Source organism: Gouania willdenowi, chromosome 20, assembly GCF_900634775.1.
Source record: "Gouania willdenowi chromosome 20, fGouWil2.1, whole genome shotgun sequence".
Classification (NCBI taxonomy): Eukaryota; Metazoa; Chordata; class Actinopteri; order Blenniiformes; family Gobiesocidae; genus Gouania; species Gouania willdenowi.
This window is the reverse complement of record NC_041063.1, coordinates 16,825,047-16,853,034: the sequence shown is the minus strand read 5'-3', so window position 1 is coordinate 16,853,034 and position 27,988 is coordinate 16,825,047. Positions and strand designations below refer to the sequence as shown.

The window sequence follows — 27,988 nt, the reverse complement described above, 5'->3', positions numbered from 1 at the left end:
AACTGATTATTACAAGTTAACAACCTACATTACCCATAATGCTTCACGACCCAAGTCACTGGCGGTGTTCTCTACCCTCGTGAAGTTTATCGGTTTTTAATGGCGACTTTAAAATATATTTGCCTTGCCTTGCTTTGATATTCAAACAAATAGCAGTACCCTGTTGTAGTTCAATGATGTGTTAGTGCGCTCTGGTAAACATGGTGGCGACATTGTAGTGGTTAGTGGTCGTTTGGGAAGTAAAAATGTCGTTTTCAGGTCACAACCCTCACCTGTTTCAGTGGAAGAAGCAGCGGCACAAAGACAAGGTCGGTAATGGTCTCTGTCCTGTTTATTTCTATAGTCTGAGTGTAAAGCTGGTTTTCATTGGGCACTTTTAAACAAGTCCAGGTGAACCTTTCCAAAACAAGTCAGATATATTATATGTCCCATAAAAACGGTTAAAGTACATTGTAATAAATGTATTATATAAAGTATTGATAAGGATTGACCAAAATATGTAAATCAATAGTCATTACTGAAATCTGTCCATGACACAATTTTTTATCCATTTATTTAATCCTGTATAATATCAGGTTTGCATTATTAATGACAAAATATCCTGCAGTTTTTTCTGTACTAGTGATATTTATTGTGAATAGTACTAAAACATTCATATATTGTTTATTGAAAACTTTTTTGTGCGGCTCATTACCGTTACTTGTGTTTCATCATAAATTGGTAAAATCGATGAAATCACCCATGAGAAAATATGTCTGGTCCAGGTAGTAACCTTAACACTGTATCTTCATTAATTTTACCCAGAAACCATAACTACAAACCAGTGTGAAGTGACTTGCATTTATACAATTTATGAACAAAAACTCTGTGGTGGGACTGGAGCTGGACATCCTGAAGATGGTGGTGGCTTAATGCTTAACAGTCCTCAGCAACATCTACGCCTTGTATATTTAGGTGTGTGTATGTACATGTGTATAATATATATATAAGTGTGGCAGGATGGTAGCCAAGAGAGGCAAGATTTGAGAGAGTGGAACATTGCAGACTTCTACGACAATTACAAGAACCTTGAGATTTCACAGGCTAATGTAAATGAAGAGGTTACTTAGGGATGTCAACATGTGCACACTGCCGGTCATCAAATACCCAGCTGGGAGGGATGATAAGATGGACAAAGAATGAGATTATCGAACTACTGAGATCAAGAAGCGAAAGCTCCTCACCATGCAGGGAGGGAGGGTTCCACCCCAAGTCCAGCACTCTGAGGCTATAGACTAAGTTTAAAGAGGGAGGCCGAGGACTAGTGAGTATCAGAGCCACTATCCAGGAGTACATCAAGAAGATGCTCCAAAGGTTAGTTGCTTAGTGAATGTCTCAGACAAGGGAAACGTGGTAGTGGAGCAAGCAACATGGAGGTACAAGCCCCCACATGGAGCATAATACCACCATTAGATAAAGTAAGTGACTAGAGCTGGGTATCATGGCTTATTTCCTGAATCAATTTGATTTTGTTTAATAAGCTTTTGAATCGATTAATTTTGATTCAGTATTGATCTGTCAAATATATCTGGATATTTATAAGATAGTTCCAACCTTCTGACTTAATTTTGGGCCGGTTACCCAATGGAGTTTCGTCTGCTCATGTTTGCACTGAGTTGAATGCACTCTCACATGGAGCAGGCGCAGTACTCGACTAAAGCGTGAGACTACTGGGGTTAGAGTAAAATTAAAAAAAATGGATTTCAGCACCTATGAATCGATTTTAGAAAATTTAAATGAAATCAATTCAAGATAGATTAAATTGATTTTTTTTTACTCAACTCTATAAGTGACTGATATCAAGAGGTGTCTGGAAATGTCTGCACTACCTGGCAGAAGCACCCATCATGGCAGCACAAGAACAAGCACTGAGCACAATAGACCAGAGTCCACCACAGCAGATCAGACCCAATGAGCCTCTGATCCAGCACATAGTGGCAGGGTGGAAGATGTAGCCAGGATCAGCCTACATGCAGAGGTACAACCAAGTGGTCGGGATAGTGTACAAGGACATCTGTACCCAGCATGGACTGGAAGCTCCAAAGTCTTGATGGGACACACCACTAAAGGTGGTTGAGAACAACAGGTCCTCAGCCTTGGTAACCAACCGAACATAGTTGTTGTTGATACCAAGGGCTTAAAGAACAACTGGAGCTGATGTGGAAGATCAATGCCCACGTGGGAGCAGAAGCACTCAGGTCAGTGACCCCCAAATTGGGAGAGTGGCTCCATCATCCAGGAACAACATCTGAAGCCTCGGTCCAGCAGTGTGCAGTGCTAGGAAAAGCTCAGATACTGAAGAACCCTCAAACTTCCAGGCCTCTGGTAGAGGAGCTGAGGCTGAGGATGACACACATTCATACTACCACCCACCAAGGGATGAACATACTGTAAGATCTTTTGTAATGCCTGAATTCTCCCTCGGGGATCAATAAAGTATTTCTTATCTTAAATGGAAAGAAATCTCTTGTTAATACTATGTATGAACATACTGAGGCACATGTAGAAATGAGATTTTGTGCTTGCAGCTGTGCATGCCTATGCCTAGAACTTGACAGGTAAAGCTTATACTTGCTGCAAGTCAAGCAGACCATCTAACGTTTGAGAATTGATTAAATATCAAATCTGCTGATTTAAAGCATAGTCAAGCCTTCCTATTAAATATTCTGCAGGCATCAGCCTCCCAGCACACATCGCAATTGGCACAGTCTAGCTGCAGATGTTTTTAAGCTTGTCTTAGCATTTGTTTACACAGAGAAAGGTGACCATGGTATATGAACTACACAACAACCACTACTTTCTGTCCTCAACAGACATTTGTGAAAAATGACGATATTGACCATTGGAGGAAGGTGAGAAAAGCTTGTTGTGATGATGTATTTATTTGTGTATCATCATTTTTGTCCTTGTCCTTGTAAACACCTGTGTCGGTTTATTCACAGCGAGTGGAAATGGCCTCTGAGTTTGCAGTGTCTGAAGTTTTCTCCCATAAAAAACCTGGTTCAGGACTCCATAGCAGAGCCATATCACAGCATAGCTCTGACCAGTTAAGAGATCATGATGATGCATACAGTGAAGGTAGGTGAGTCTTTGAATAAAACATAACCGTTCCCACAGATAATGCTACTTTACAGTACAGACACATTGAGCCCGTCCAAAAGCAGGCATGATGATGACGTATCAGTGATTACTTGTTCCAGCTCAGGCTCTTTTAGGGGATTGGTTGGGCAGTAAGTTACGGCTGGAGATGGAGATGGAAGACGATAATGACCTGATGTGTGCTGCAGAGAGGACAAGCTCTGCTGCTGTAGCTCGTGCTCATTCTCCTCAACTGAACGACAGGAATTTTAATGGTAATTATATAGCCACTTAACTAACCTCAATATTAACTTTTCTACACACCAGGAGTAGTTGAAATTGGGTTTGAATTTGGCATTGAGCCTGTCATTATTCAGCTTTATAACTGTACCACATTAGCTTTCATAGAGATCATAAAGAACATCTTAAGAAACAACTAAACTGGAAGGGAGATTTTTTCAGAATATGTTGTAATTATTAAATTATGGTACTATATCAAACTAACATGGTTAAACTGTGTCAAACTTTAACATTTACTTAAAAGCAGTGGATTAACGTTAGACGAGATCTAGATTACTTTAACTAAAAATACATTATTTCTAACTCAATAGTAAACCCAACTGAACCAGAAGTGAATTCATCTAATTAATGAGGATTTATAACATTAATCTTTCTTTGTGCTTTATTATTATTATTATTATTATTATTATTATTATTATTATTATTCTGTAGATTTTTCAGAGGTTACTCTACCTAAAAACTTAGTTCGATTGTACCTACAAGATTACCCCGGGGTCCTGAATACTCTGGACAATTGAGCTATTATTTGGTGTTTTCATAAGTTTAATGATTAGTGATTGGCAAAAATAAATCAAAGCAGTGACATCATACTGATTTTGAGAGATATACTGGGGATAATACTGACTTCAAGGGGTTATAATTACTCTGAGGGGCTCATCTTATGCATCCTCAGTTGTGTTTTTTTTTGGAAAATGCAGTTTAGCCCCTTCAAAATAACAGCTGAGCACATCATAAGTTGTGCTCAGAAACCAAGAAGTTAATCTTTTCAAAATAAAAGCGGATTCTGAGAAGTTTAAAGACAGTCCCTTCAAAATAAAAGCCGATGCTGAGATGGTTGAAGATGACCACTTCAAAATAACAGCTGATCACATGATAGGTTGTGCTCAGAAGTCAAATAGATAAACCTTTCAGAATAAAAGATGATTATGTGAAGGTTGTAGATGGCCCCCTCAAAATAAAAACTGATTTTGTGAAGGTTTCCTGTGTCATCTGCATCCTCACTTATTTTAGTTAGTTAATCATATGATTTTATATCTATGACACACGGGTAACAGTGACATAATACAGGTGTATAGAATTGCTGCTTTTTCCCTGTCCCCTTCACCTCCATGTTCTATATGTAGAACTCTATAACCACCTGGCTGCAGAAGAAGAGCACTCTGCTGTTAATGGTGTGTTACAAGACTTAATGGAGCACCAGGTGTTGGACTCTGTGATGGTCAAAGAATTGGCACTCGACGCTCAGCAGACAAGAAAAAAGTACAGAAACCCGATGGTCACCATGGAAGCACGACACCAGCAGGTGCGTGTTCCTTAGGTTGCATTTCAAGATATGAAATCTATTGGCTGAGAAGTTGCTGTAATGAGCATCACTGAGCGGAGCAGCTGAAATCACGGCCACTTAGCTCTCGTTTTCAATCCTGCTAATTTCTTGAAAGGTTCGGGTCAATAAGGCCCAGCGGGAGGCCGTGAGACTGAGGCAGCAGAGGGAGAAGGAGGCTCAGCAGGAAGCTAGAGAGGAGGCAAGAAGACAGGAGAGAGAGGAGGTGATGAAGAAGAATCAAGAGGAACGCAGGCAGGAGGAGCTGCTGCAGCAGGAAATGGTGAGGCTGAGACGCCAAATGAAGGAGAAGAGAGGGCTGGAACAGCTGGCTCGTCAAAGGTAGGCTATGCAAAGCCACTAATGGCTCAATTAGCTACATCAGTCCCCAGTATAGAAACCATCCAGCAAACCCAGTTCTATTAACAATGTTTGCATTGTGGCCTGCTTCACCTTGCCTTAGTGGATTAACTGCATAAATTACCAACAATCGGCAGGAAAGATGTATATTCTCTAACATAAACAATCATTAGCTGCTTTTCCATTACCCTTAGAAATGTGCAAAATCTTAAAAGCACAATAAAAACTGGAAATGGAAACACCTGAATTTTGAAAAATACTCAAATATCGGTAAAAAGTTTTTATGCTTTAATCACGAGGTATTTCAGATGTTTCGATATTGAAATGCGTCATTAAAGAGCCATAGAAACACTTTTTCTGCATATACATGTCACAGGACGTGACGTACCTGGTTTTATGACGTGACGTAAGGGTCAAACGCAATAAAAACCCTCTAAAGACAGGAAAAGAAGAGATGGCGCAATATACGTAGCCAGAAGATGAGACCGAGTCTTTACTCAATATTATAATTACCACTATATTACCACTATATTAGACAGTAAACAACGGAGGACCTCTGAGGGAAATGAGGGAGAAAGGATTCGACAAGCTGTGGCAAACTCTCCGCAGCAAGTAAAAAACTCAAATGTTAAACAACCTAGGGAAGGAAATAATTGTCCAGCACAAAGAGAGTGAGAGACATCATTATAAAGACATGTGTCTGTTACAATCCAAGTCTCCATTTCAGGCATTATTCCAACCATCCTACTTTTTTTACCTGCTTAGTCTGGATCACCCTGTTCCGGGTGACGGATCATATCCCAGCACATCAACATGTTTACGCCGACTCAAAGAGAACACCAAACTCTAAACTCTGATGAAAATAAAATGCACATTCTCCAACTATCTTCCCTATTCCTGGAGATATTTTTATAGGCACAACTTTGTGTGTGATTTAAAGAACAGCCTGAGGTTTGATGGTCTATGAATGAATAATGGTTTCTGTAAAGTGCTTGAGTGTCAAGAAAAGAAGGAAAATCTAACCATTATTATTATTATCATCAAAATACTTTAAACTAATGATAGTGATAAAGTGTCTGCTGAAAAAAACAATGTATGTTTTCTCATTTGTTGTTTGGAAGTATGTGCCTCAGAATTGAGCAGTTTCACTGTAAACTTTGACTAAATAGCATTTTGGGTAGATTTAGTTGATGAAGTATTGTTTTTCATTATTGTGCAGAGAAAAAGAACAGGCAGCCTCACAGAGAGCAGCCAAAACAATCCACTCAGCCCTCACACCTCTCAAACAGGAACAGCCAAACCAGCAGCTCCTTCTGGAACAAAAGGTCCAATCAATGATTCACATGAACAACCTCAGGGTTCGTACTTGGCACACACGTCACACACTGTGTGGATTTCTGTTTGATGCAACGTTAAATATGTCTGTGTATTTGATGGTGGACAGTGTCTGCAGAGACATTTCTCTAGCTGGTACTTGAGTGTGTTGGACCTGAGGCTACGCATGGGTAAGGCCAAGGCTCTTTATGACTGGAGAAGAATGCTGAGAGCGTGGCGAACTTGGCGAGCTTCGGTGTGGATGGGACAAACGCAGCGAGAGTTAGCCAGGACAGAAGAGGAGCTGCGTAGTGAAAACAGGCAAGAAATTAGCCGCGTTTGTAGCGTTGTATTATTTGTGCAGCATGTCCTCTTAGTAAATGTAATTCTTTTTTTAGACAATGCCAGCTTGCCGTGGAGAGCGATCGGAGGCGATTGCTACGGCGATGCCTGAGCCAGTGGCATCTGTGGTGCCGCACAGAAAAGGAACAACGGGAGCTTCTAGCTCAGCAACAGGAAACCAAACGCAAGATGGCTGCCTTAATCAGTGCCGCGTCATCAGGAAAACTTGCTGCCACAGAAAGTCCCGCCAATCAACTAATAATGGTTCAATCAGAGGCGATAAGGAAACCTGATAGCACCGAGAAGGTGAGAACTACAGCCACTGATTCTCACTTCATCAGTGGTAACACTATTAAATAATGGGCACCCTTCATACACTATGTAACAAATCACACATTTTTTATGGTAAAAAAAGAAAGCAAACTTATGTCAGAATAAAGGAGAGGCCACAGTTTACAGAAGAAACTAATTGCATTGCAGTATATTATTATTGTTATAGATATTTATTATTTATTTATTAAATTTATATTTGAGAAAGTGAAAATATAGAATACAGTTGTTTAAAATTTAGTTTTCATCTTAATTTTTACTTTTTTTAAATCAATTACTAGGCACTTCAGGTGCCCACATTTAAATGCTAGGTGACCCCACATTGAGTCACGACTCCAAGGGTGCGTAACAATGAACCACAGGTTTAAGGAACTTAATGAAATCCAAAAAGTCTTCTTCTTTCTATCTGTTCTACTTCCAACGCTCCTGAATTCAAGGACCGCGCTACACAAAGCCTGGTAACAAGTTCCCCTTGACAACTAGAGCAGAGTAGTATCTAAAACATGCAGGATAGGGCCTCTCCAGGACTGGCCTTTGGCACCTTTCCTCATAGAAGTGTATTTATATATTCTGCCTGAATGACAGTGGTGAACCATGGAGAAGTAGAAGAGAGCATTATGAAGGGGGTGGAAGTCTTGGGCTGAGCTCAAGGGAGAAGAAACCTGAACCAGTGCTGAAGATGAAGAAGGTCGTGGTATATAGTAGAGGGGTCACTGCGAAGAAAACTTTTTATTGCTTACATCATAGATGTGCATATCCAGGGAATAAAATAGCCTAGTGATAATCAGACTTTAGTTGCCCTTTAAGCACTTTTCATATTGAAGACTTATAATCCAATTTTCTCTTTATCCTGTAGAAAGACCTTCACTTGCAAATAGATTCAGCCCCCACTACCTCTACAGTACATCCTAATAGACCCAGACCCCTCCAACCGTGGCAGGTGACCCGACGTGACGTAGCCCCCACTGCTGCCGAGCTCCACTCGGCGTGGCACAAAGTGAAGGCGGAGGGCCTGCCCTATCCAAAGATCTCAGACCTGTCAGGCGAGGGGTTTAAAAACAGACACGCCATTCAGCAGCAGATCATCACGCAGCAGAGGAAGCTGCTGAAGGACCAGCAGGAGCAGATCGCTCGTCTGAAGGAAGAGCGCAGCGTGGCGGGTTGGGAGGTGGAGATGAAGAAAACTGCTCCAAGTGTTAAACAGGTGCTGAAACAACGAAGCTGCAGTTTGGACTCAATGAAGCGGCAAAGGTAGACACACTGCACACATAGCAACTACCATTAGCAAATAGAATAATAGAACATAATTGTATTGTCATTACACAGTTTGGGTGCTCAGGTCCAAAATGTGCAAAAAATACATTTATAGAAAAATAAAGAGGTGCATATTAATTTTTATCCAAGGTATGCATCAGCTTTAGGCTTGACTCAGGGAAGACGACACGCCCCCTGCTTTGCATAGTCCTGTGGGCTGCGCCAATAAAACAACCAAGCTTCTCATGATTGGGCATGGGACAGGTATGCACCAGTGGCTGGAAGAAATAACATCACTTAAAGGGCTGAAAATCCACCAAGGAAAAGAAGGATGTTTGAGAAAGCAGAGGCAAGGGAATCACATTGACCAGCACTTGTTATCAAGCAACCAGTCAAATCAATATTGAAGCAAAGCGATGGGTAGAAAACCACAGTTCGCAGTGCATTAGCACCCATGTCAAGAGGTTGGTACAACTGCAGAAATGCCTGGTTCAGACTTGATCACCCTGTAGCTGGCCACCTTTGATGAGGGTGTCTAGTGTTTAAAAGGCCAAAACACCCCATGATTGAAAGGAATACTACTGATGATGCCTCTCAAATTACCATCCTTCCCATATTTGTGCATAGCTCCCACACCACTCTCAAATGGTAAACCTCATGTGACGACCATCTTTTGGCACAACGGACGGTTAAACATCACGTCCCGTGTTTAATGATTATTCAAATAGATGCATGTTTATTTTTTAACTTTTTAGGAATTAAAACCAGCTGGTATCAATATTAATTTCTCATTAATAAAGAGAACAACTATCAATTATCAATAGTTTTACATCTAAAGGTTGCATATAAAGTATTGATATCAAATATTATCGAGCTGCTGAAATGAAGTCATTTGCATTCATGAATTTTAATGTGTCATTATTAAAGGTCGGTGTGATAAATGAGAGCCCTGCCACAATGCAATACTTTGCCCTCAAGATCAGAGGTTAAATGCTTCATTAGGCAGAGCCAACAAGATGGGGAAAGATAAACCTCAGGCTGAGAGATCTGTCACATTAGGTCAGATAGATGTTTAGGGGTGAAGAGCTTTTTAATAGGATTTATTAAGGAGCACCATAATCACTAACAACATGTCATTAAATATCCAACTGAAATAAAATGACTACCCAAGTATCTAGCTCCAATCTAACAAAGTGACTACTGGTTAATGTTGAGGTATACACTTACTAATATATATTTTCAATTAAAATAATTACATATAAATAATGTTTTCAGTAGAAAAAAAAAAAAAAAAGTGGTTTGATCCTTTTTCACAAAGTCATCCATGTCAAGGTTTTTCAAACTTTGGTCTGCAAACCCCCCGGGGGTCCAAAAGCCATAAGTTTGTGGTCAGCAAATAATGCTCAAACTTAAAGTTTTTCATGATTATTAGTCTTACTTATTAATGAAAACCTATCACTCAAAATTATGAGCAATTTGCTAAACATTTGATTTCCCGCTTTGTCACTGCTTTTGAGTCGCCAGTGAGTTCCAGTCATCTCAGGGATACGTGGTCAAAAGAATTGGGTGTTCCACTTTCAGAGGAACTATGGGAGGAGAGTCTGTCCAACATACAGAAGTGTTCTATAAATTCAAGATATCGGTTAATTCAATTTAAAGTCGTACATAGACTGCATTACTCCAAAATTAAACTTAACAGAATATTTGAATCCGTGTCTCCCATGTGTGATAGATGTAACACAGCCGAAGGTTCACTCTCACATTTATTTTGGTATTGCCCAGTACTGGACAGCTTTAGGAGCGACATATTCAGTTGGTTCTCTAAGCAATATAAAATAAATATTCAACCAGACTGTAAACTGGCGATTTTTGGTTCCTCTGAAAGGACATTGACCCTCCCTTCCCACTGTAAGCAGGCCCTTAAAACAGGCATGGTAGCAGCCAAAAAATTAATCTTACTGAACTGGAAATCTCCATCATCCCCTTGCTTTAAGAGGTGGCTTAATGAAATGGTTTTTGTTTCGAGGATGGAACAGATTCGCCTAAGTAGAGGGAATGCACCTAAGTTCTATGAGAAAACATGGAAACCATTTTTAGATTTGCTGGATGAGACTTGAACGACAAATAATAAGAATCAGACTGCTATGTGGTATTAGCAATTCAATTATTTTTCCTGTACTGTTGATGTACTGATCAAGGCTCTGATCTTCCTCTCAGGGTTTTTTTTTTTTTTTTTTTTGTGTTTGTGTTTTGTTTTGTTTTGTACTCATACCCCTGATGGTATTTTAAGACGGAAGGCACTGGACGACTTTGCTTATAGTATATATCCTCATAGCCTTTGTCTTTACTTCTCTTATTTCATTTAACACTGTCAGGTGGTGTATGCCTATTTTGTATGTAGGTCTTTGTGTTGTTCTTTCTTCCTTTTATTTTGTTAAAGAAATGTAAAAAAGTGAAAATAAAATATTCAAAAAAAAAAAAAAAATTATGAGCAATTTGGTTACCAACCATTGATCCTGCTGCAGGTAAATTAATTACTAAATAAATACATCCTTTTATCTCTTATCAAGTAGTGCATTGATTAGATCAGGGTTTAGGAATGTGGGTGTCTTAATTATTTTTCATACACTTTAGGAGCTTGTTTTCTTATCTTTTTAATTAATTTTAAAACAATAAACCAACCCTTTGTTGGTTACTATCTAGTTTGGTTTTGGTCCATTTATACCCCTCACGAGAAATTACTTACTTTTTACTTTTTAATAATAGTTAATCCCAAAGTCATAGACGAGTACAGATCCAAGTAAACATTTTGTGATTGGCATGAGGATTATGAGGCTATGCTCTGCCAATGTTTGCAAAGAGTCCTTGGCCCCAAATTGAGTTTCAAGAGTTCAGTGCATCACTTAATAGCACCCAAGGAAAAATTAGTTACTGAAGCCAAGTCACAGCACAAGTAGAAATGTGCGCCATCAAAAGTGGTTTTTAGATCCTCAAGGACAGTTTGATGCATTTCAGTTGACTTTGGCACTAGTTGATAGCTTTTCTAAATGAAATTCTGGGCTTCAATGTCAGAATAAAGTGTTGCATCATGACTTCTGACAGACCTCTATATTTCTACTTGTTTAAGGGCATCGGGAGTTACAGGAGAGTTTGACAGTCAGCGCGCACATTCAAGCAAAGCTGCCACACAGCATCCAATCATCACAGGTCTGTACAAACTCTCCTCAATCTCTGAAGTTAATTTTGTAGATTGTTTAAATATACATGTTCCAAGCAGACATCCAAAAGTGTAAAAATGGTGACAAAGTGCAGCAGTGCTTTTTTCTTAAATAACTTGAGTCCCTTAAACAGAGAGATTAGTTTGGTGGACATAAATGGCTTTAATAAGATTATTTTTGTCTTCTTTTTGAATAATATGTTAATGTTTAATATATTCAGACAACTGTTCATTAGCCTACGTTCACACTGCAAGCCTTAATGCTCAATTCCGATTTTTGCTCAGATACGATTTTTTTGTTTGTCCGCTCACATTAAAATGTGACCTGTATCAGACTCTAGTGTGAATGGTTTGCGGCTCCAATCTGACCCGCATTCGCATTGACGCATTTGTCTCAAGTTTTTGTGCAGTGGAGCCGATGAATGAATGAGCAGGTGCAGAAGAGGATGAGGAGAAAGAAAAAGAGACAAATATTTAGTTTTGGGTTTTTGTGGTGCCGATTTGCTCTTAAACACAGACCATTTATGATATGAACCTTCAAGCTCTGACCCCAATCCAACAGAGCAAAAATGAAACAGACATTAGGTCTTTATATCGACCTGAAACTGACAGTTAAAACCTATTATTTTCCTCTTATAAATGACATTTACGCTTGTTTTAGAGGTAAGCCTTGCTTTTATTAATAAACAACTGTTGTCACAAAACAGATCAGCGCACATTAAACACACAGGTGTGCAGTGCGTGCAGGTGAGACAGTGGATCTATTTACATAATCCATGTATCAAATAAAAGGATAATCCATGTTCTTGTGCAGAAAAAAGTTTTATTCAACAGTGGATGCTTCAAGCCTGTCCCAATTCTGTCCCTGTCCCTCTCTGGTTTATGGTGAACAGGGGACAGTGCAGAGGACAGCACTTTTTTTTGCAGCGCAGCTCTAAGCTGTTAATGACGCTAACGTATCAAATGACTATTCACACTGTGGTCGGATTGAAAAAGATCACATCTGTACCTGATTCAGAACCACATATGAAAGTGGCCTAAATCAGACTTGGGCCAGATTTGAGTGTTCACACTGCTTTTAAAAAATCAAATCTGGTCAGTTGACTCCCAAAAAATCTGATTTAGGATACATTTGCCTGCAGTGTGAACGCAGCCCTAGAATACTCACTTTGATTGAAACTTCAAAGTGGATTTCCTAAGGAACAGTTGTCTCAATAAATGAAACGTTAATGTAGACTTACGACATGGAAGTCAAGAAAACATCAAAGCAATCGGCAGACACCTCTGACGAAGACTGGCAGTTGTCAGTTGACATGTCTGGAGATCAAAGAAGATTTCCTAAGGAACAGTTGTCTGAATAAATGAAACCTTACCATACTATTAAAAAGAATACAAAAAAAATCTTGGTGGAATTACTACACGGAAGTCAAAAAACTTCAAAGGAAACATCAAAGCGATCAGCAGACACCTCTGACGAAGACTAGCAGTTGTCAGTCGAAACATGTCAGGAGATCAAAGATTTCTTAAGGAACAATTGTCTGAATAAATGAAACCTTAAAGCATAACTAAGTAACTTGCGCTTAGCGTAACATGCTTAGCGCTCCCCCTAAAGGTCCCTTTTGGTTATGTCACTGTCGTAAAAACTCCGCACACCCCGCCCCACCCCACAGCTACACGCGCACCTTTGCTCTCCCAAGACAGTAGCAACCGATCACTAAAAAATCCTAATACAACAGTGACACTAAGGGTGCTTTCACACATATAGTCCCATGTGACCATGTGAACATTATGAGGAAGAGAGACAAGTAAAATAAATGAATAATGTTAGAGTAATACGGGAGTGTGGATATGTGTGTAGTGTTTGTGTGCTGACAAAGCGGCTCTGAAAATGGATGATGGATAGACAGACGGATGGATATTTGTGTGTGTACTGCCTGATGGAGTGCTGGGTTGCGATTGTGTGTGTGCATGCCTGTTGCCGCAACGACATTACGTGTGTTGCTGCTGAGCTGTCACTGCATGGAGTTGCTCCATAACTCGGACAAAGGTCTTCTCTGGCTTTTTTTTTTTTTGCTGGCTCCGCCATGATTTAAGTTTGAGAAAAGTGAATTTGAAGACAAAACTGTGTGCTGCCACAGGGCTGGTCATAATCTAGCATTAGTTTGTATTGGGCTGCCGTAAAGCAGTACGTCTTGTTACCGGTTCGGAGGCAGGAAAGTTGCAAGTGATGCTTTCTGGCCGGAGACAGCAGAGAGAGATGAAAGACCCCCCAATCACCCCATAAACACTTGTATTACCATCACAGGGACTATGAGAAGGATTTATAAAGGTGAAAATGTTACATAGTTCTGCTTTAACATTATAAATGGCTTTAGGCGCAAAGACTTCTTGGAGAAGTATCTTTTCATTCAATTCAATTTGATACTCGTATTCTAGATAAAAAGTTTCAAACCTATATAAGAATTTATATATGTACTTTGGAGACTAAAGGGAATGCTGACTCGCCCCTCCTCTCTTTGAAGCCATGGAGGCCCGTGCACGCCAGCGTGCAGAGCGGAGAAAAGAAATTGAAGAACTCAAGAGAAAGAAAGAGGAGGAAAGGCTGGTGAGTTTTTGAAGCCATTTTACTTGAATATCAATGCTCTGAGTGATCTATTAAAAACTATTTCAATGATAAATGCATGTTCCAGGTGGAGATGAAAGCTGCCGAGGAGCGACGGCTGAAGCAGGAGGAGGAGGAGAAGCTCAGAGCAGCTGAAAAGCGACGGGAGGAGAAGCGGCTGGAGCGGGAGGTAAGACGAGACGCTCATCGTGTTTAATGGATGCTGATGACGCGCGTCAGAGCAGCAGAAACTATCCTTCACCTGTGATGCTATCCAGAGCATTAACAAAAGGTCGCCGTGTGTGTCTGAGCAGCGCGAGGAGCGGATGCAGAGGCGACTGAATAGGCAGCGGGAACTCACGAAAGTTGCCCATCAACACTATCATAAAACCCTGTTGCAACAGCGAGGCCTGGTGCCATGGAAACGACTCCTTCAATTGAAATGTGCCAGTTTTGAGGTAAATCACCTGCCCTCAGTCCACCAACATATTAAAAACTCAGGAGGCTCTCAGCTCTGCTGAATTGTTGAGGGTACAATACATGAGGATAAGAGCAGATGAAAAATGTATCATCCCTGCTCTAGTGATGGATTAGAGTGATAAAAGACCTGTGACTGTGTAAATGCCGGCTCTCTCTGCTACAAGGGCGACTTAACTTAACTTTGGAACACTATTTTATGACTCAAGACTTAAAGCAGAAGTTTCTTAGCTGACTTTGTGTATAGGTGCAGTAAATCCTGGACACGATGCAAGACTATTGCAAAGCTATTCACTACAACAATCAATTCAGAATCCAAACAACATAACTTACATCTATTAGAACAGACATGGGCGGCTGGAGGCTTAATGCAGTCCTCGGGCTAATTTTGTGCTTCCCCCGATGTAAACCTATAAAATGACAGAGAAATACACAAAACAACTACAATATGCAAAATTACTCAAAAGAAAATTGAAAATAAATGCACAAAAGGACAGTAAAAATAAAGAAAATTACTCCCAAACACAGACTATCACAAATATTTGCAAAAACAGAAAAAGATGCAAAAAAAACTGAAATGACCACAAAAATATATGAAATCACCCATGACTCACAAAAACACAAAATGAAAAGGAAAAATAACAAAAACGTAGAAACCCTTTGTTTTGTGTTAATGCTCAGATTGGTTATTATTCTAAAATGCTGTCATGATTGTGTGATCCGAGGGCCACATTAACATATTTTTGTGGCCCCTGTCATGATCACAGTTTGCCATTCTTGTTTTAGAACATTAAAGAAATCCCATCCAAATAGAGAGAACATACAAACCTAACACAAGGTTTGTATGTTAGGTATGTATGTAAAATACTCAGGAGGAGCTTTATGGTTTAAAATAAATCAACTGCTATGACTGAAGAAGAAATGGGGGTGGGGGGAATATTATATTTTCACTTTGTACACCTTATTTTAAGGTACTAGATTCAGCATTAACATCTTTTTTTCCCACTTATCTTTAAAACTGAGTGTGTTTTAAAGGTATTCCAATAACTACTTATTCACGTATACGAAGCAAAGGAATATTTGTCATGACTGTGAGAGGCACAAACCATGGGATGCGAATTCAATATTTAGCAAACTGTTCCTGTGAAAATAACTCACCCAGAGGCTAAATCAAACACTTCAGGCACAGTTATAAATGACTCGCATTGGGATGCTTTAGTGGATAAATGTGGAAACACACAGAGGTAAACAAACTACAGCACAAAGGCTTTGTAGACACACTGATTTCATCTTCCTGCTTCCGTGTTCATCTTCTACTCAGACATGACATCGCCAACATGTGAGAGGCAGACATAAAAAGAATCTGAGCTCCATGCAGTCATTTGATAAATTGATCAACACGCATTGATGCTTTTCTTGTTTTTGTTTTTTTCCATGCCTGGCAGCTGGCAGAGAATCACCACCGTCTTTCACTTCTGAGACGATGCACACGAGGCTGGCAAGAATCTGTACAAGAGTCTGTGTCTGAGAAAGAAGCCAGTGCTGACCAACTGTACCAACACTTTTTACTGCAGAGGAGTCTAAAGTGCTGGAAAAGAGTGCGTACACAAGCATTTTATAGCCTCAGTATTCATCAGCTATCAAGATGTCTCCTCTAACTGTGGAATAATTAAGCAGCCTTATCTCTGAAGGACTTCTGTGTGTTTTAGCTGAAGGACCTACGGCTGATCCAGGAGGAGAGAGCCAAGCGCTTCAGCCGCACACACACCCTGAGGAGGTTTATGCTGGCGCTGCTGGATCACGTGACCCAGGAGAGGCTGCTGGAGTGGGACCGTCAGGAGAGGGCTAATGGGCACAATAACAGGTCTGCTGCACCACACTGGTGCCAAATGCTCTCCACATGCTGCAATGATATTCCCCATGAGCATTGGTATAAGGAGTACTGATATATCCTACTCAAGTACTGTTACTTGATTGAAATTGTACTCAAGTACAAGTAAGTCATACAAATGGGCTGCTTTAGCTCAGTGTGATCAGAACAAGCTTCTACTTTCCTTTGAACAAATAATTCATACATAAAATACTCACATACAAGTGAAAAGTAGCTGAATAAATGGTACTCAGAGTAAAAGTTACATGTTACTTTCACCCCACCACGGTTCCCTTGCATACAGTAAACATATGTATAAACATAAAAGGGAAGAGACCAAATATTTCACAATAGGAACTTAATTTATTTTCCACCAAGGCATCTGTATAAAATACAAGGTTTGTCAAGAAGTTGTACAATCTTTTTTTAAATAAAATAGCACCAATAAATTCAAAGGTTTTAAGTATTGCTAAAGTTATTAACATTTAGTAACCTCTATTCAATGCTGTTTCAGCACAGTGTATAATGTATGATCTGGTTGGTCGGCTATGATGTGATGCATTTGATTGTTGTCTGGTTAATTCATTTGATATAGTTTCACAATTTTAAAATGAAAAATAATAATTTACTCAGTAACGGTTGGGTGTAGAAATGTAACGGATGACTTTACTTCTTTTAAAACGTACTTAAGTACAAGTAAAATGACTGATTTAGAAATATACTCAAAAAAGTACAAGTACCCATAAAAGCAACTCAGTTACAGTAATGAGTACTTGTAATCTGTTACTTTCACCTCTGCCAATGAGTTCCATGATGAACTAAAGAGACTAGACTGTGTAGCTTTTAATTACAATTGTAAAATGCAGATTTTTATGTAGAAATCTGTAGAAAAACGTGTAGATTGTACCAAATGGATGTTTTTTTTTCTGGGTTTCAGAGCTGTCAGAACATTAGTTTTTAAAGCAGTCTGATGAATTAGACTGTTGATCTCTCAAAAACACTAATGAACTAAATAAAAATTACTCTTTCTTTTCTTTTTTGTATGAACTTCAATAACTTTAGTTGACAGTCCTAAATGACTGGCACACTCTAAAATCAATTTATTTAACTCAAATGAACAAAGTTTTTGATTTGCATTAAAAGAGACAAACAGGTTTATCAATGTTGTAATTTATCAGTCTGATAAACTTCAGTCTGGAGCGTTAAAAGTAATAATTGGAGTGACTCCTTTATACTTTAGCTCGACATTGCTTTGGTGAATAATGATCAGCTGAGCAACGTCCTTTTAAAATTAATTACCAGAAAAAACAGAAAATAGTCTCAGGATTCTTTTGAATTTAATCTGGTTTAAATGTTCCATATTTTGCTTTGTCATCCCTGAATACACAAAAGTCAATATCTAAACACCATCAGCTGCCCACCAGCCACCAACCAACCTCATTTAATGTGAAATCCTCTACTTCAGTGGTATCAACCATGCTATCCTTACAAATCCACTCGAGTTTTCTCCACACGCTTCATGTTCCTCATCTGCCTTTATTTCAGACGAGTGCTGCAGCGCTGTTTCCTGGCTTGGAGGCAACTTCCCTCCCAGCTGCGCATCGAAAGACAGAGGAACAAGCGGCGTGAGAAACTGAGCCGGAAAGTGGCTGAAGTTCTTCCTGATTTCTGCTCAAACAACCCATCATAAAAAAGGTGCAAAATAATGTATGCAAACATCTCAGCAAAGGAGGCGGGGACTAATTAAGATTAGTAACTCTGAGAAATGGAACATAGAAACAGTTAAAAGCTGTAAATTTGGTCATTTATTTGTCCATCTTTTGACCAAGTATTGTAATGTGGCAGTTACTCATTTATTATTTTATATTTTAATGATTATATTAGATTTATGACCATGCCAGTGATTTATATTGAACTTAATTGTCAAAATGTATTTTATGGTGAAATTAATTAAGTTGTGATTAATGGCATTAAGCTGCATCTTTAAACAAGTGCATTAAGTGGCGTTTTATTTTTGCCGTGCTAAAAGTAAATCTTCCTACTTGTGTATTACACCAGGCACTAGAATTGATGTCGTCTAGATGTAAGGTTGGTGTTCCAAGTGTGAAGAGTGGATCCAATGTGAAGTCTGCTGTCCGCTGATTAGAAGCAAAGCTGGTGCAGCTGCACAGTGAGCAGCAGCCAGCTGTCAGTCACAGTAATAGCTGTAATCGTAGCTCAGTGGAATCTATGGCAGTTATCGCTAAGTGTTGGAACATGTGCAGCTCGTGTTTAAGATGAACACACGAGTTATCAGCAGGGGAAGTTTCACCTCATCATTATAGAGTCACGCTGCCCTCCAGTGGACAAAACCAGAACAATCTGTAAATAGTTCATCCTGATGATGGAGTCTTTACACAAGGTGTGAGGTAGAGTGTTTACTTTCCTTCCCTGCCATGGTCATAAACTCGGACCAGTTACCACGGAAACCTTGGTTGTAGACTCCGGTGTCCACGATGAGTCCCCAGCAGGATCTCCGGGCTGTGTTTTCTCGTAGGGCGACGCGTACCTCACGTTCAGTCACATTGGAGCTGATGTTGACGAGCTGAACGAGCAGCAGGTGCAGCAGACCCCCAGTAATTATACTGCTGTACCACGCACAGGTGAAACACAGCGCAGAGCTAGAAACACAGATCACAGGAAGTGGAAGTGATGTCATTGTCACACCTTAACACTTACTCTAGAACATCCTTACCCTGCAGGCTGAATGAAACACTTCTGAATTGGTTGTTTTACAAAAATGAATAAAACAATAAATGTTTAAATGAAATAAAAGATTTAGTAAGAGGTTTGAGTTTTTAATATTTGTGAAATAATCAAAGCTCTGAAAAGTAATGTGTGAGGTTAGGACAGAATAGAGGGCTGCTGTGGTAAAGAACACGTCAGAGCAGGGTCAACTTCCTCCCTTACTTCCTCCCTCTCTGTGTCTGCCAAAGGCGTTAAACACATTTTAAAACTATTAGGAGGAAAAAACACCACATCAATGACATAGGGTGAGGGTACATATTTTCTAGTGTATAGTGCAGACGTGCAAAGTGGTGCCCCCCAAAGTAAACACAAAAATAAACAAAATGACAGTAAAATACACAAAAAACCAGACAAAAATAATCAAAATCACTCCGAAAACACACATGATGACAACAATAACGAGATATCTATAAAACAGAAATACAAAAAATTTAAATGATTAAGAAAAATCTTTTCCCCACGTTATTGAAAGTTGCTAAAAGCATGACGATGTTTTGTAGCTGGTTCCGCTGTCGTGATTGCGTAATGTTACAGTAAACGTTACATTATCATTTATTTTGAAATGTGAGACTAATTACAATCGTAAAATTGGAACATTTTTAAGACATTTTAATGACAATTAGGGCCTTTATTTAAAGTCATGAATTGAACACCTTTTAAGAATTTTTAAGGATCTGCGAGAACCCTGGGTAAAAATTTGAGATGTGTGCAACAAGCCGGTTGGTTTCTTATCTGGTGTCAATTCATCAATACACACTTACTTTAGTCAGTGTCACTGGGCAGTGAAGTTTACCCCCATTATATTTACCAGTCTGTTTCTGTGCTGAAGGACATAAAACTGCTCAACGTAGAGACTCTGTTAACTCATCTTAAATAGCTGCATCATGTAGCTTTGTTAAAAATCTTAAAATAAATGAAAGTTAGATTTGTATCATGTGCTCAAGCTGTTTTACTTTCTGTATTTGTTATCCATTTAGCACACAGGAAGTTGCACTCAAACAGGAAGTTATGGCACATAGGCCGTGTTCGAAATGGAATCATTTTTTTCTTCTTTTTTTGCGATATCGCATACTAACATACTACTCGTACTAAGCTCGACGTCAAAATGAGTATGGAGTATGTTCACATTAGATAATATGAAAAAATTGAGTATGCAAGAAATGCTCAGATGTATACTATATCGGGACATTTATGCAGAATGCACAGTGACGGTGGACACACTAGTCATACTCAACCACCCCATGATGCATTGCGAGCTGAACGTGAAATCATCCTGGCACTGGCTTCAAGCTAAAAATCAAACATCCCCTTTTCAAAACAAAAGCATCTCTTTTTGCCTTCCGTCATTTTAACGCTTTTGTAAATCGGGCTCTTGTTTTGAAGTTCAAGGGCGGCGAATCAACAGAGATATTTAGCCTCAGTGTGCTAACGGTTTTTGTCGTTGGTTCAAAATGGATCTTGGGAAGCTTGGAAGTATACTTCAGTATGATACATTTACTAGTGGCTTCAAGAATACGTAAAAAAAAAAAAAAGATGTTTTACAATACATGGTAAACACTGCTTTCAGCTCATTAAAGAAAAGAGCAATACATTTGGAGTGTTACAAATACACAAAAAACCAGACAAAAATAATCAAAATCACTCCGAAAACACACATGATGACAACAATAACGAGATATCTATAAAACAGAAATACAAAAAATTTAAATGATTAAGAAAAATCTTTTCCCCACGTTATTGAAAGTTGCTAAAAGCATGACGATGTTTTGTAGCTGGTTCCGCTGTCGTGATTGCGTAATGTTACAGTAAACGTTACATTATCATTTATTTTGAAATGTGAGACTAATTACAATCGTAAAATTGGAACATTTTTAAGACATTTTAATGACAATTAGGGCCTTTATTTAAAGTCATGAATTGAACACCTTTTAAGAATTTTTAAGGATCTGCGAGAACCCTGGGTAAAAATTTGAGATGTGTGCAACAAGCCGGTTGGTTTCTTATCTGGTGTCAATTCATCAATACACACTTACTTTAGTCAGTGTCACTGGGCAGTGAAGTTTACCCCCATTATATTTACCAGTCTGTTTCTGTGCTGAAGGACATAAAACTGCTCAACGTAGAGACTCTGTTAACTCATCTTAAATAGCTGCATCATGTAGCTTTGTTAAAAATCTTAAAATAAATGAAAGTTAGATTTGTATCATGTGCTCAAGCTGTTTTACTTTCTGTATTTGTTATCCATTTAGCACACAGGAAGTTGCACTCAAACAGGAAGTTATGGCACATAGGCCGTGTTCGAAATGGAATCATTTTTTTCTTCTTTTTTTGCGATATCGCATACTAACATACTACTCGTACTAAGCTCGACGTCAAAATGAGTATGGAGTATGTTCACATTAGATAATATGAAAAAATTGAGTATGCAAGAAATGCTCAGATGTATACTATATCGGGACATTTATGCAGAATGCACAGTGACGGTGGACACACTAGTCATACTCAACCACCCCATGATGCATTGCGAGCTGAACGTGAAATCATCCTGGCACTGGCTTCAAGCTAAAAATCAAACATCCCCTTTTCAAAACAAAAGCATCTCTTTTTGCCTTCCGTCATTTTAACGCTTTTGTAAATCGGGCTCTTGTTTTGAAGTTCAAGGGCGGCGAATCAACAGAGATATTTAGCCTCAGTGTGCTAACGGTTTTTGTCGTTGGTTCAAAATGGATCTTGGGAAGCTTGGAAGTATACTTCAGTATGATACATTTACTAGTGGCTTCAAGAATACGTAAAAAAAAAAAAAGATGTTTTACAATACATGGTAAACACTGCTTTCAGCTCATTAAAGAAAAGAGCAATACATTTGGAGTGTTACAAATACACAAAAAACCAGACAAAAATAATCAAAATCACTCCGAAAACACACATGATGACAACAATAACGAGATATCTATAAAACAGAAATACAAAAAATTTAAATGATTAAGAAAAATCTTTTCCCCACGTTATATAAAGTTGCTAAAAGCATGACGATGTTTTGTAGCTGGTTCCGCTGTCGTGATTGCGTAATGTTACAGTAAACGTTACATTATCATTTATTTTGAAATGTGAGACTAATTACAATCGTAAAATTGGAAAATTTTTAAGACATTTTAATGACAATTAGGGCCTTTATTTAAAGTCATGAATTTAACGCCTTTTAAGAATTTTTAAGGATCCGCGAGAACCCTGGGTAAAAATTTGAGATGTGTGCAACAGGCCGGTTGGTTTCTTATCTGGTGTCAATTCATCAATACACACTTACTTTAGTCAGTGTCACTGGGCAGTGAAGTTTACCCCCATTATATTTACCAGTCTGTTTCTGTGCTGAAGGACATAAAACTGCTCTGTTAACTCATCTTAAATAGCTGCATCATGTAGAAAAACAATCTAAAAATATAGTTTTGTGCAGCACAGTGGTGTAGTGATTAGATACCATGTGGTTCCTTGTTAAGTAGGTCACAATGTGTAGCTCCAGTGACAGACTGAGGCCCCTGTACGGAAGATCTGTTAGAGTTTCTAAAAAGCCATTTTATTTCATGTTGTGACATGACTGCGTCCTCGGGGTGCGCTGCAGGCTTAATGTGAGTGTAAAGGATCGAGCTCAGGCAGCAGAACCTGTAACTACCTTCCATCTGTTCTCGCTAACCTCAGGCCATCAAGCAGCGCTGCAAATTACACCTTTTAGCAAACGACATGTATCAGGCAGTAACAGGAACATTTCTAGTTCAAAGGTGGGGATGAATTAGTGATAGCCCGATCGAGGTGGAAGCATTTGTAAAATTTACAGAGAATATGGTACATTATTATATTAAAAAAAAACACTTCATCTCCTACAGTTTGTGACAGAATGCTTTGCAGATAGATTATCAGCGTACATTACAAATAATAAATTCAACACAAATATGGCTCAGAAGATGTTTGAGAAGTTTTAGGATCTCCCATTTTTTACTCCTTTTCTGCACATTTTTTTCCACTTTCAAGACATTTTTGGCACTTATAGACCCTTTCCACCTAATGTTGCATATGTTGACCCATTATTGTCACTTTTAACCTCTTTTCACCATATTTCATGCTTAGTTTTGCCAATTTAACCACATCAATGATTTGCCATGCCCATTGTTTGCCAGTTTAAACTATTTGTTACTAAATGTTCCAATATTGACACTTAGAATCCTTTCTTCTGTCCGTTTTTGACCACTATAGTTTGCAACTTTTAACCATTTTCTTTGTTTTTTAAAATCCCATTTCACCACATTTTCCACCATATTTTGTCACTTTTAACTCATTTCATTTCTGATTAAAACAAGGATTTACATCTTTAAGATGACATATGCTAGGGCACAAATAATAATAAACTTCCTGGATAACAGTGGATATTATTCAGATAAATAAATAAATGTGGTTATCACAGATTCATAGAACAATGGACCATCATTTTGCTAACGTTGAACATCAAAAAGCTCTGCCCTTTAATCCCCTTATAGATGGCCCTGTCTCCACATGACTGTTCATATCTGTGTTCAACCACTTTCAGCTACAGTGAAGGTCCCTGGTCTCTGGGGTCTTTATTTTAGGGGTTGTGGTCTGAAAAGGTTGAGAACCACTGTGTTAGTGTACCTGTACTGGTTGTAGACCCCTGGGCAGTAGAACAAGGCTGTGAGCAGCATTTGTTGTGGACACACACTGTGCAGCACCAGGCTAATGCCGTACAGCGACGTCACCACGAAGATGAGCAGCGTTAGCAGGAAGCTGCGATGGTTGTCCCGCCCCACGCAGCTGTTGATCCTTCAAGTAAACACAGTCACACGGAACATTGGACTGAGACCCCAGGGTTGCATAAAATGAACAGTCATGCAGGAACTCACAACAGTGTATGTAACAATGGAACATGACTTAGAAAACAGAGATATAACATTCTTGTAAATGTCATTACCTGAGAAGACAGACAGCAACTATTGTGTAGAAAAGACAACAAACAAAACCACCTCCGTGTTTGAGACGAACCACAATCAGCGAGTGACGTGATGCATCTTTAACTAAACTCACCAGACACAGTGGTGGTCCAGACGCAGGACGCAGGCACTGCAGATCCGACAGTGTCCGGCCCTCAGCGGCTGCTCCAGCCTGCACACCGAGCACCAGTTCTTCCTGCTCGTCTCCTTCAGCTCTGACTCGCTCTGCTCAAACGACACCTTCCTGGGAGCCAAAGTCATCGTCACACCCTGCTTCCCTTCATTTAAGGAGGGGTCTCTGTCTGCTGGTGGACTGTGATACGTCACTGTGCTGTGGACGGCATCACTGTCCGGCCGTACAAACCCAGGTCCTCTCTTTGTGTGAGCGAGAAAAAGCAGCGTTAGCAGAACTCCTACGCTTACTACGCAGAGCTGGAACTGGTCCACATCCCCACGTGGAAACACCTGAGTGAAGAACAGGTAGTACATGTAGCCCAGGGAGAAGAGTCCCAAGCTGAGGAAGAAGAGCGTCCGTCCCTTCTTACGGTGAGTGATGTAGTAGTACCACAGCACCAGGACTGGCAGAGCAGTCAGAACCACTAGGCCCATCAACACATGGAGAGCAGCCATGTGCAGCAGGGCAGGAAGGAGAACCAGTGGAGGGATGATGGACAGATCCAATTTTCGAGCTCCACCCCAGAGCCAGGGAACCCGAACCCGATCTGCAATAACGTCAGCCACCTTGGACAGAGACTCTGGTTTCTGAGGCTCTCGCTTTAGAAACCTGAGAACAAGAATGTTGAATATTTAAAGTCACCAAAGAGCAATATAAGCATCTCCTAATGTCAACTTCACTGTTCCTCCTAAAACGCTTCAAGTCTCCGACATGGCCAAGAACAGAAACCAAAAATATATTTTGGACTTCAGTTACAACATATGTTGGAAACCAGCAAAGTGTTTAAGTACACAGAATGTGTAACCGTACTCTCACTTCAGAACATAACTTTAATTTAACATACAGTCCAAAAGAATTTTCAATTAAATAAAAATTGAAAATAGATATTTGGCGCCAGTGAATCAATAAAGTATCGTTGGCACAACTCTAATAGCTTGGAAAAATGTGTTTGATTTTCATAATATTTAGTTTTCACATAAAGGTGGTACTTTTCATCACGAGGTTGGATAATCCAAAGAGAAAAACATAATAAAACTTGATGTAAACCCTCACCGGTCACAGGCTTCATCCAGGTCATTGCAGTCACAGCAGCAGGCCCCCATGTGGCTGCGTTCTCCACGACTGTTCACATATTCACAGCAGCACAGCGTCGCCTCCTCAGGCTGACTCGTCTTAGCTCGTTTCTTCATGGCAGGAAGCCCTGCAGCGTATTGGAATCATCATTAGCCTCATTAGCATGTGTGTGTGCTCGTGTAAAGGATAACGGACATTTTTCATCAATAAGAAAGAGAAAGAAATGCGTGGAGGGAAGGAATTTTCTCAGCAGTCCTTGTTTAGGTTCCTACTGTTTCCAGCAAGAGTAAAGTTCAAGCACTACAATCAGAGTCTACTCATTTAATAAATGTTGAATTTAAAACAGAAGGACAGAGGCTTCCAATACATTTACCAGATTTGCTCTTTACATCCACTTTCCTTATAGATGTGATATATGACTGTCTTGAGTAAATAAAGTTATTTCTAAATACATTTATGCTTGCTTTTTATTGAAACCAAGCTATTTAGCTTTGTTAAAAATCTTAAAATAAATGAAAGTTAGATTTGTATCATGTGCTCAAGCTGTTTTACTTTCTGTATTTGTTATCCATTTAGCACACAGGAAGTTGCACTCATAAACAGGAAGTTATGGCACATAGGCCGTGTTCGAAATGGAATCGTTTTTTTTTCTTCTTTTTTTGCGATATCGCATACTAACATACTACTCGTACTAAGCTCGACGTCAAAATGAGTATGGAGTATGTTCACATTAGATAATATGAAAAAATTGAGTATGCAAGAAATGCTCAGATGTATACTATATCGGGACATTTATGAAGAATGCACAGTGACGGTGGACACACTAGTCATACTCAACCACCCCATGATGCATTGCGAGCTGAACGTGAAATCATCCTGGCACTGGCTTCAAGCTAAAAATCAAACATCCCCTTTTCAAAACAAAAGCATCTCTTTTTGCCTTCCGTCATTTTAACGCTTTTGTAAATCGGGCTCTTGTTTTGAAGTTCAAGGGCGGCGAGTCAACAGAGATATTTAGCCTCAGTGTGCTAACGGTTTTTGTTGTTGGTTCAAAATGGATCTTGGGAAGCTTGGAAGTATACTTCAGTATGATACATTTACTAGTGGCTTCAAGAATACGTAAAAAAAAAAAAAAGATGTTTTACAATACATGGTAAACACTGCTTTCAGCTCATTAAAGATAAGAGCAATACATTTGGAGTGTTACAAGACAAACTAAGAAATACTGCACAAAAGTAAGTCTATGACGAGCGCAAGGAAAAACTTATAAGAAACAAACCTCAGTGCGCGTGCGCAATCGGAGCACGACATATATTTGTCCCGAAAACCCAGTCGGCGTGACGTCACTACCGGGTGGTGTCGGTGAAAACAAACTTTCAGAAAATTGATACATTGTTGCTGATTTACGATGACGTAAGGTCAACAGTAAAGTCCTGTAGGTTTGAGAAACTCGCTGACTGAAAGCATCAGACGACTTTTGACGAATGACAGACGCACGTGTGTTTGTTTTCACCGAGCTGCGCCTTAAACTGCGTGTAGCCTCACTTCCGGTTTACATCTCGAACAGACCCATGCTTGAAAACGGCAGTCTACTAAATAGCAACACACTGTATACGCGTTTCCGGGAGATTTCTGCCTTTTTTAAGCCAATAAATACACTTTCCCCATCGCTGCCGACATAAACAAACCATGTTGTAGCTCACGTGCATTGTACGTACCTGAGCTGGTTTCCGGTAACATCCACTTCAGAAGGTGCCCTCCACTGTAGCAGACTATCCGCCGTTTCCCCTGGCTGCATGTCGCTCAGTGAGCCGTAACAAACTGTGTTTAAGAAGGTGTTTTTCTTCCAAGCCCAGGTTTGGTGCTGTGTGTACGGTGTCTGCTGATGACGTCACAGTAAGATGCAGCTTCCGCCCAGGCGCGTGAACACTCGCAGCGCGTCCATGCAGTAGAGTGACCCATAGATGTCTATGGACGGACTACTTTTACACACAGCTGAGTTTGTCCCTTCCCTCACAACTGTCTTTTCAAGCCACGCCCCGAGACAGAAGCAATTTTACAGAGTAAAGTGTAAGTTTTTACTAAACTTGGGTCGTATTTTGTGAATAATCATTAATTATGAATTGTAGCTGATAAAACCCTGGGATATATATATATATTTGCCAATAGTGACTTTCATAATTCAATCAAATATTTGAACCTTTTAGAAATGGATGGTTTACATATTAGTGTATAAATCTATCTCATCTGATACTCTGGGATCACTGATTGTAATAAAAGCTTTGTATAAATTAAGTCCATTTACCATTAAAGTAATTATTCTGACTTGACATGGTCATTCATACATTATTCATTGTAAATAGAAGATAAATGTATAAATATGGGTTTTTTTTTTTTTTTTTTAAACCAATAAAGTCAAATAATCTACTGTAAATATTTCAAAAGAATGCCCCG

At 39.4% G+C, this 27,988-nt stretch overlaps 2 protein-coding genes across 8 annotated transcripts; one reads left to right on the top strand and one right to left on the bottom strand.

The window, feature by feature from the left end:
• The first annotated feature begins 55 nt into the window (after nt 1-55).
• ccdc191 (coiled-coil domain containing 191) lies at nt 56-19,330 on the top strand. Of its 6 annotated transcripts, none has more exons than XM_028434320.1 (18): nt 56-308; nt 805-954; nt 2,853-2,891; nt 2,982-3,117; nt 3,240-3,392; nt 4,542-4,720; nt 4,857-5,080; nt 6,318-6,456; nt 6,543-6,733; nt 6,811-7,060; nt 7,941-8,335; nt 11,466-11,545; nt 14,078-14,160; nt 14,246-14,347; nt 14,472-14,615; nt 16,080-16,232; nt 16,344-16,498; nt 18,050-19,330. In XM_028434320.1, the coding sequence occupies exons 4-18, from the start codon at nt 2,991-2,993 to the stop codon at nt 18,192-18,194; spliced, it is 2,520 nt and encodes an 839-aa protein (XP_028290121.1). In that variant the 5' UTR covers nt 56-308; nt 805-954; nt 2,853-2,891; nt 2,982-2,990; the 3' UTR covers nt 18,195-19,330. The 6 variants fall into 6 exon arrangements, with proteins under 6 accessions (XP_028290121.1, XP_028290123.1, XP_028290119.1 ...); XM_028434322.1 differs by having other exon boundaries at nt 2,982-3,121; XM_028434318.1 differs by lacking the exon at nt 805-954 and having other exon boundaries at nt 6,318-6,423.
• Nucleotides 16,848-27,882, bottom strand: zdhhc23b (zDHHC palmitoyltransferase 23b). Of its 2 annotated transcripts, XR_003672515.1 has the most exons (6): nt 27,253-27,882; nt 25,514-25,661; nt 24,380-25,069; nt 23,951-24,118; nt 18,547-19,164; nt 16,848-18,098 (listed from the first exon to the last, which is right to left on the bottom strand). XR_003672515.1 is itself a non-coding variant. In XM_028434323.1 (5 exons), exons 1-5 carry the CDS (start codon nt 27,272-27,274, stop codon nt 18,897-18,899), a joined length of 1,296 nt encoding a protein of 431 aa, XP_028290124.1. In that variant the 5' UTR covers nt 27,275-27,882; the 3' UTR covers nt 16,848-18,896. The 2 variants fall into 2 exon arrangements, 1 of the variants encoding a protein (XP_028290124.1); XM_028434323.1 differs by having other exon boundaries at nt 16,848-19,164.
• Nucleotides 27,883-27,988: the final 106 nt, after the last annotated feature.

Excerpts from the sequence above, each read along its gene's own strand:
- ccdc191 (XM_028434317.1), top strand. The coding sequence starts at position 246 with ATGTCGTTTTCAGGTCACAACCCTCACCTGTTTCAGTGGAAGAAGCAG. Across the intron at positions 309-2,852 it reads AGCAGCGGCACAAAGACAAG|ACATTTGTGAAAAATGACGA; the intron begins GTCGGTAATGGT and ends TGTCCTCAACAG. Across the intron at positions 3,118-3,239 it reads TGATGATGCATACAGTGAAG|CTCAGGCTCTTTTAGGGGAT; the intron begins GTAGGTGAGTCT and ends TACTTGTTCCAG.
- zdhhc23b (XM_028434323.1), bottom strand. The coding sequence starts at position 27,274 with ATGTTACCGGAAACCAGCTCAG. Across the intron at positions 25,662-27,252 it reads GTTACCGGAAACCAGCTCAG|GGCTTCCTGCCATGAAGAAA; the intron begins GTACGTACAATG and ends AATACGCTGCAG. Across the intron at positions 25,070-25,513 it reads CTGGATGAAGCCTGTGACCG|GTTTCTAAAGCGAGAGCCTC; the intron begins GTGAGGGTTTAC and ends TCTTGTTCTCAG.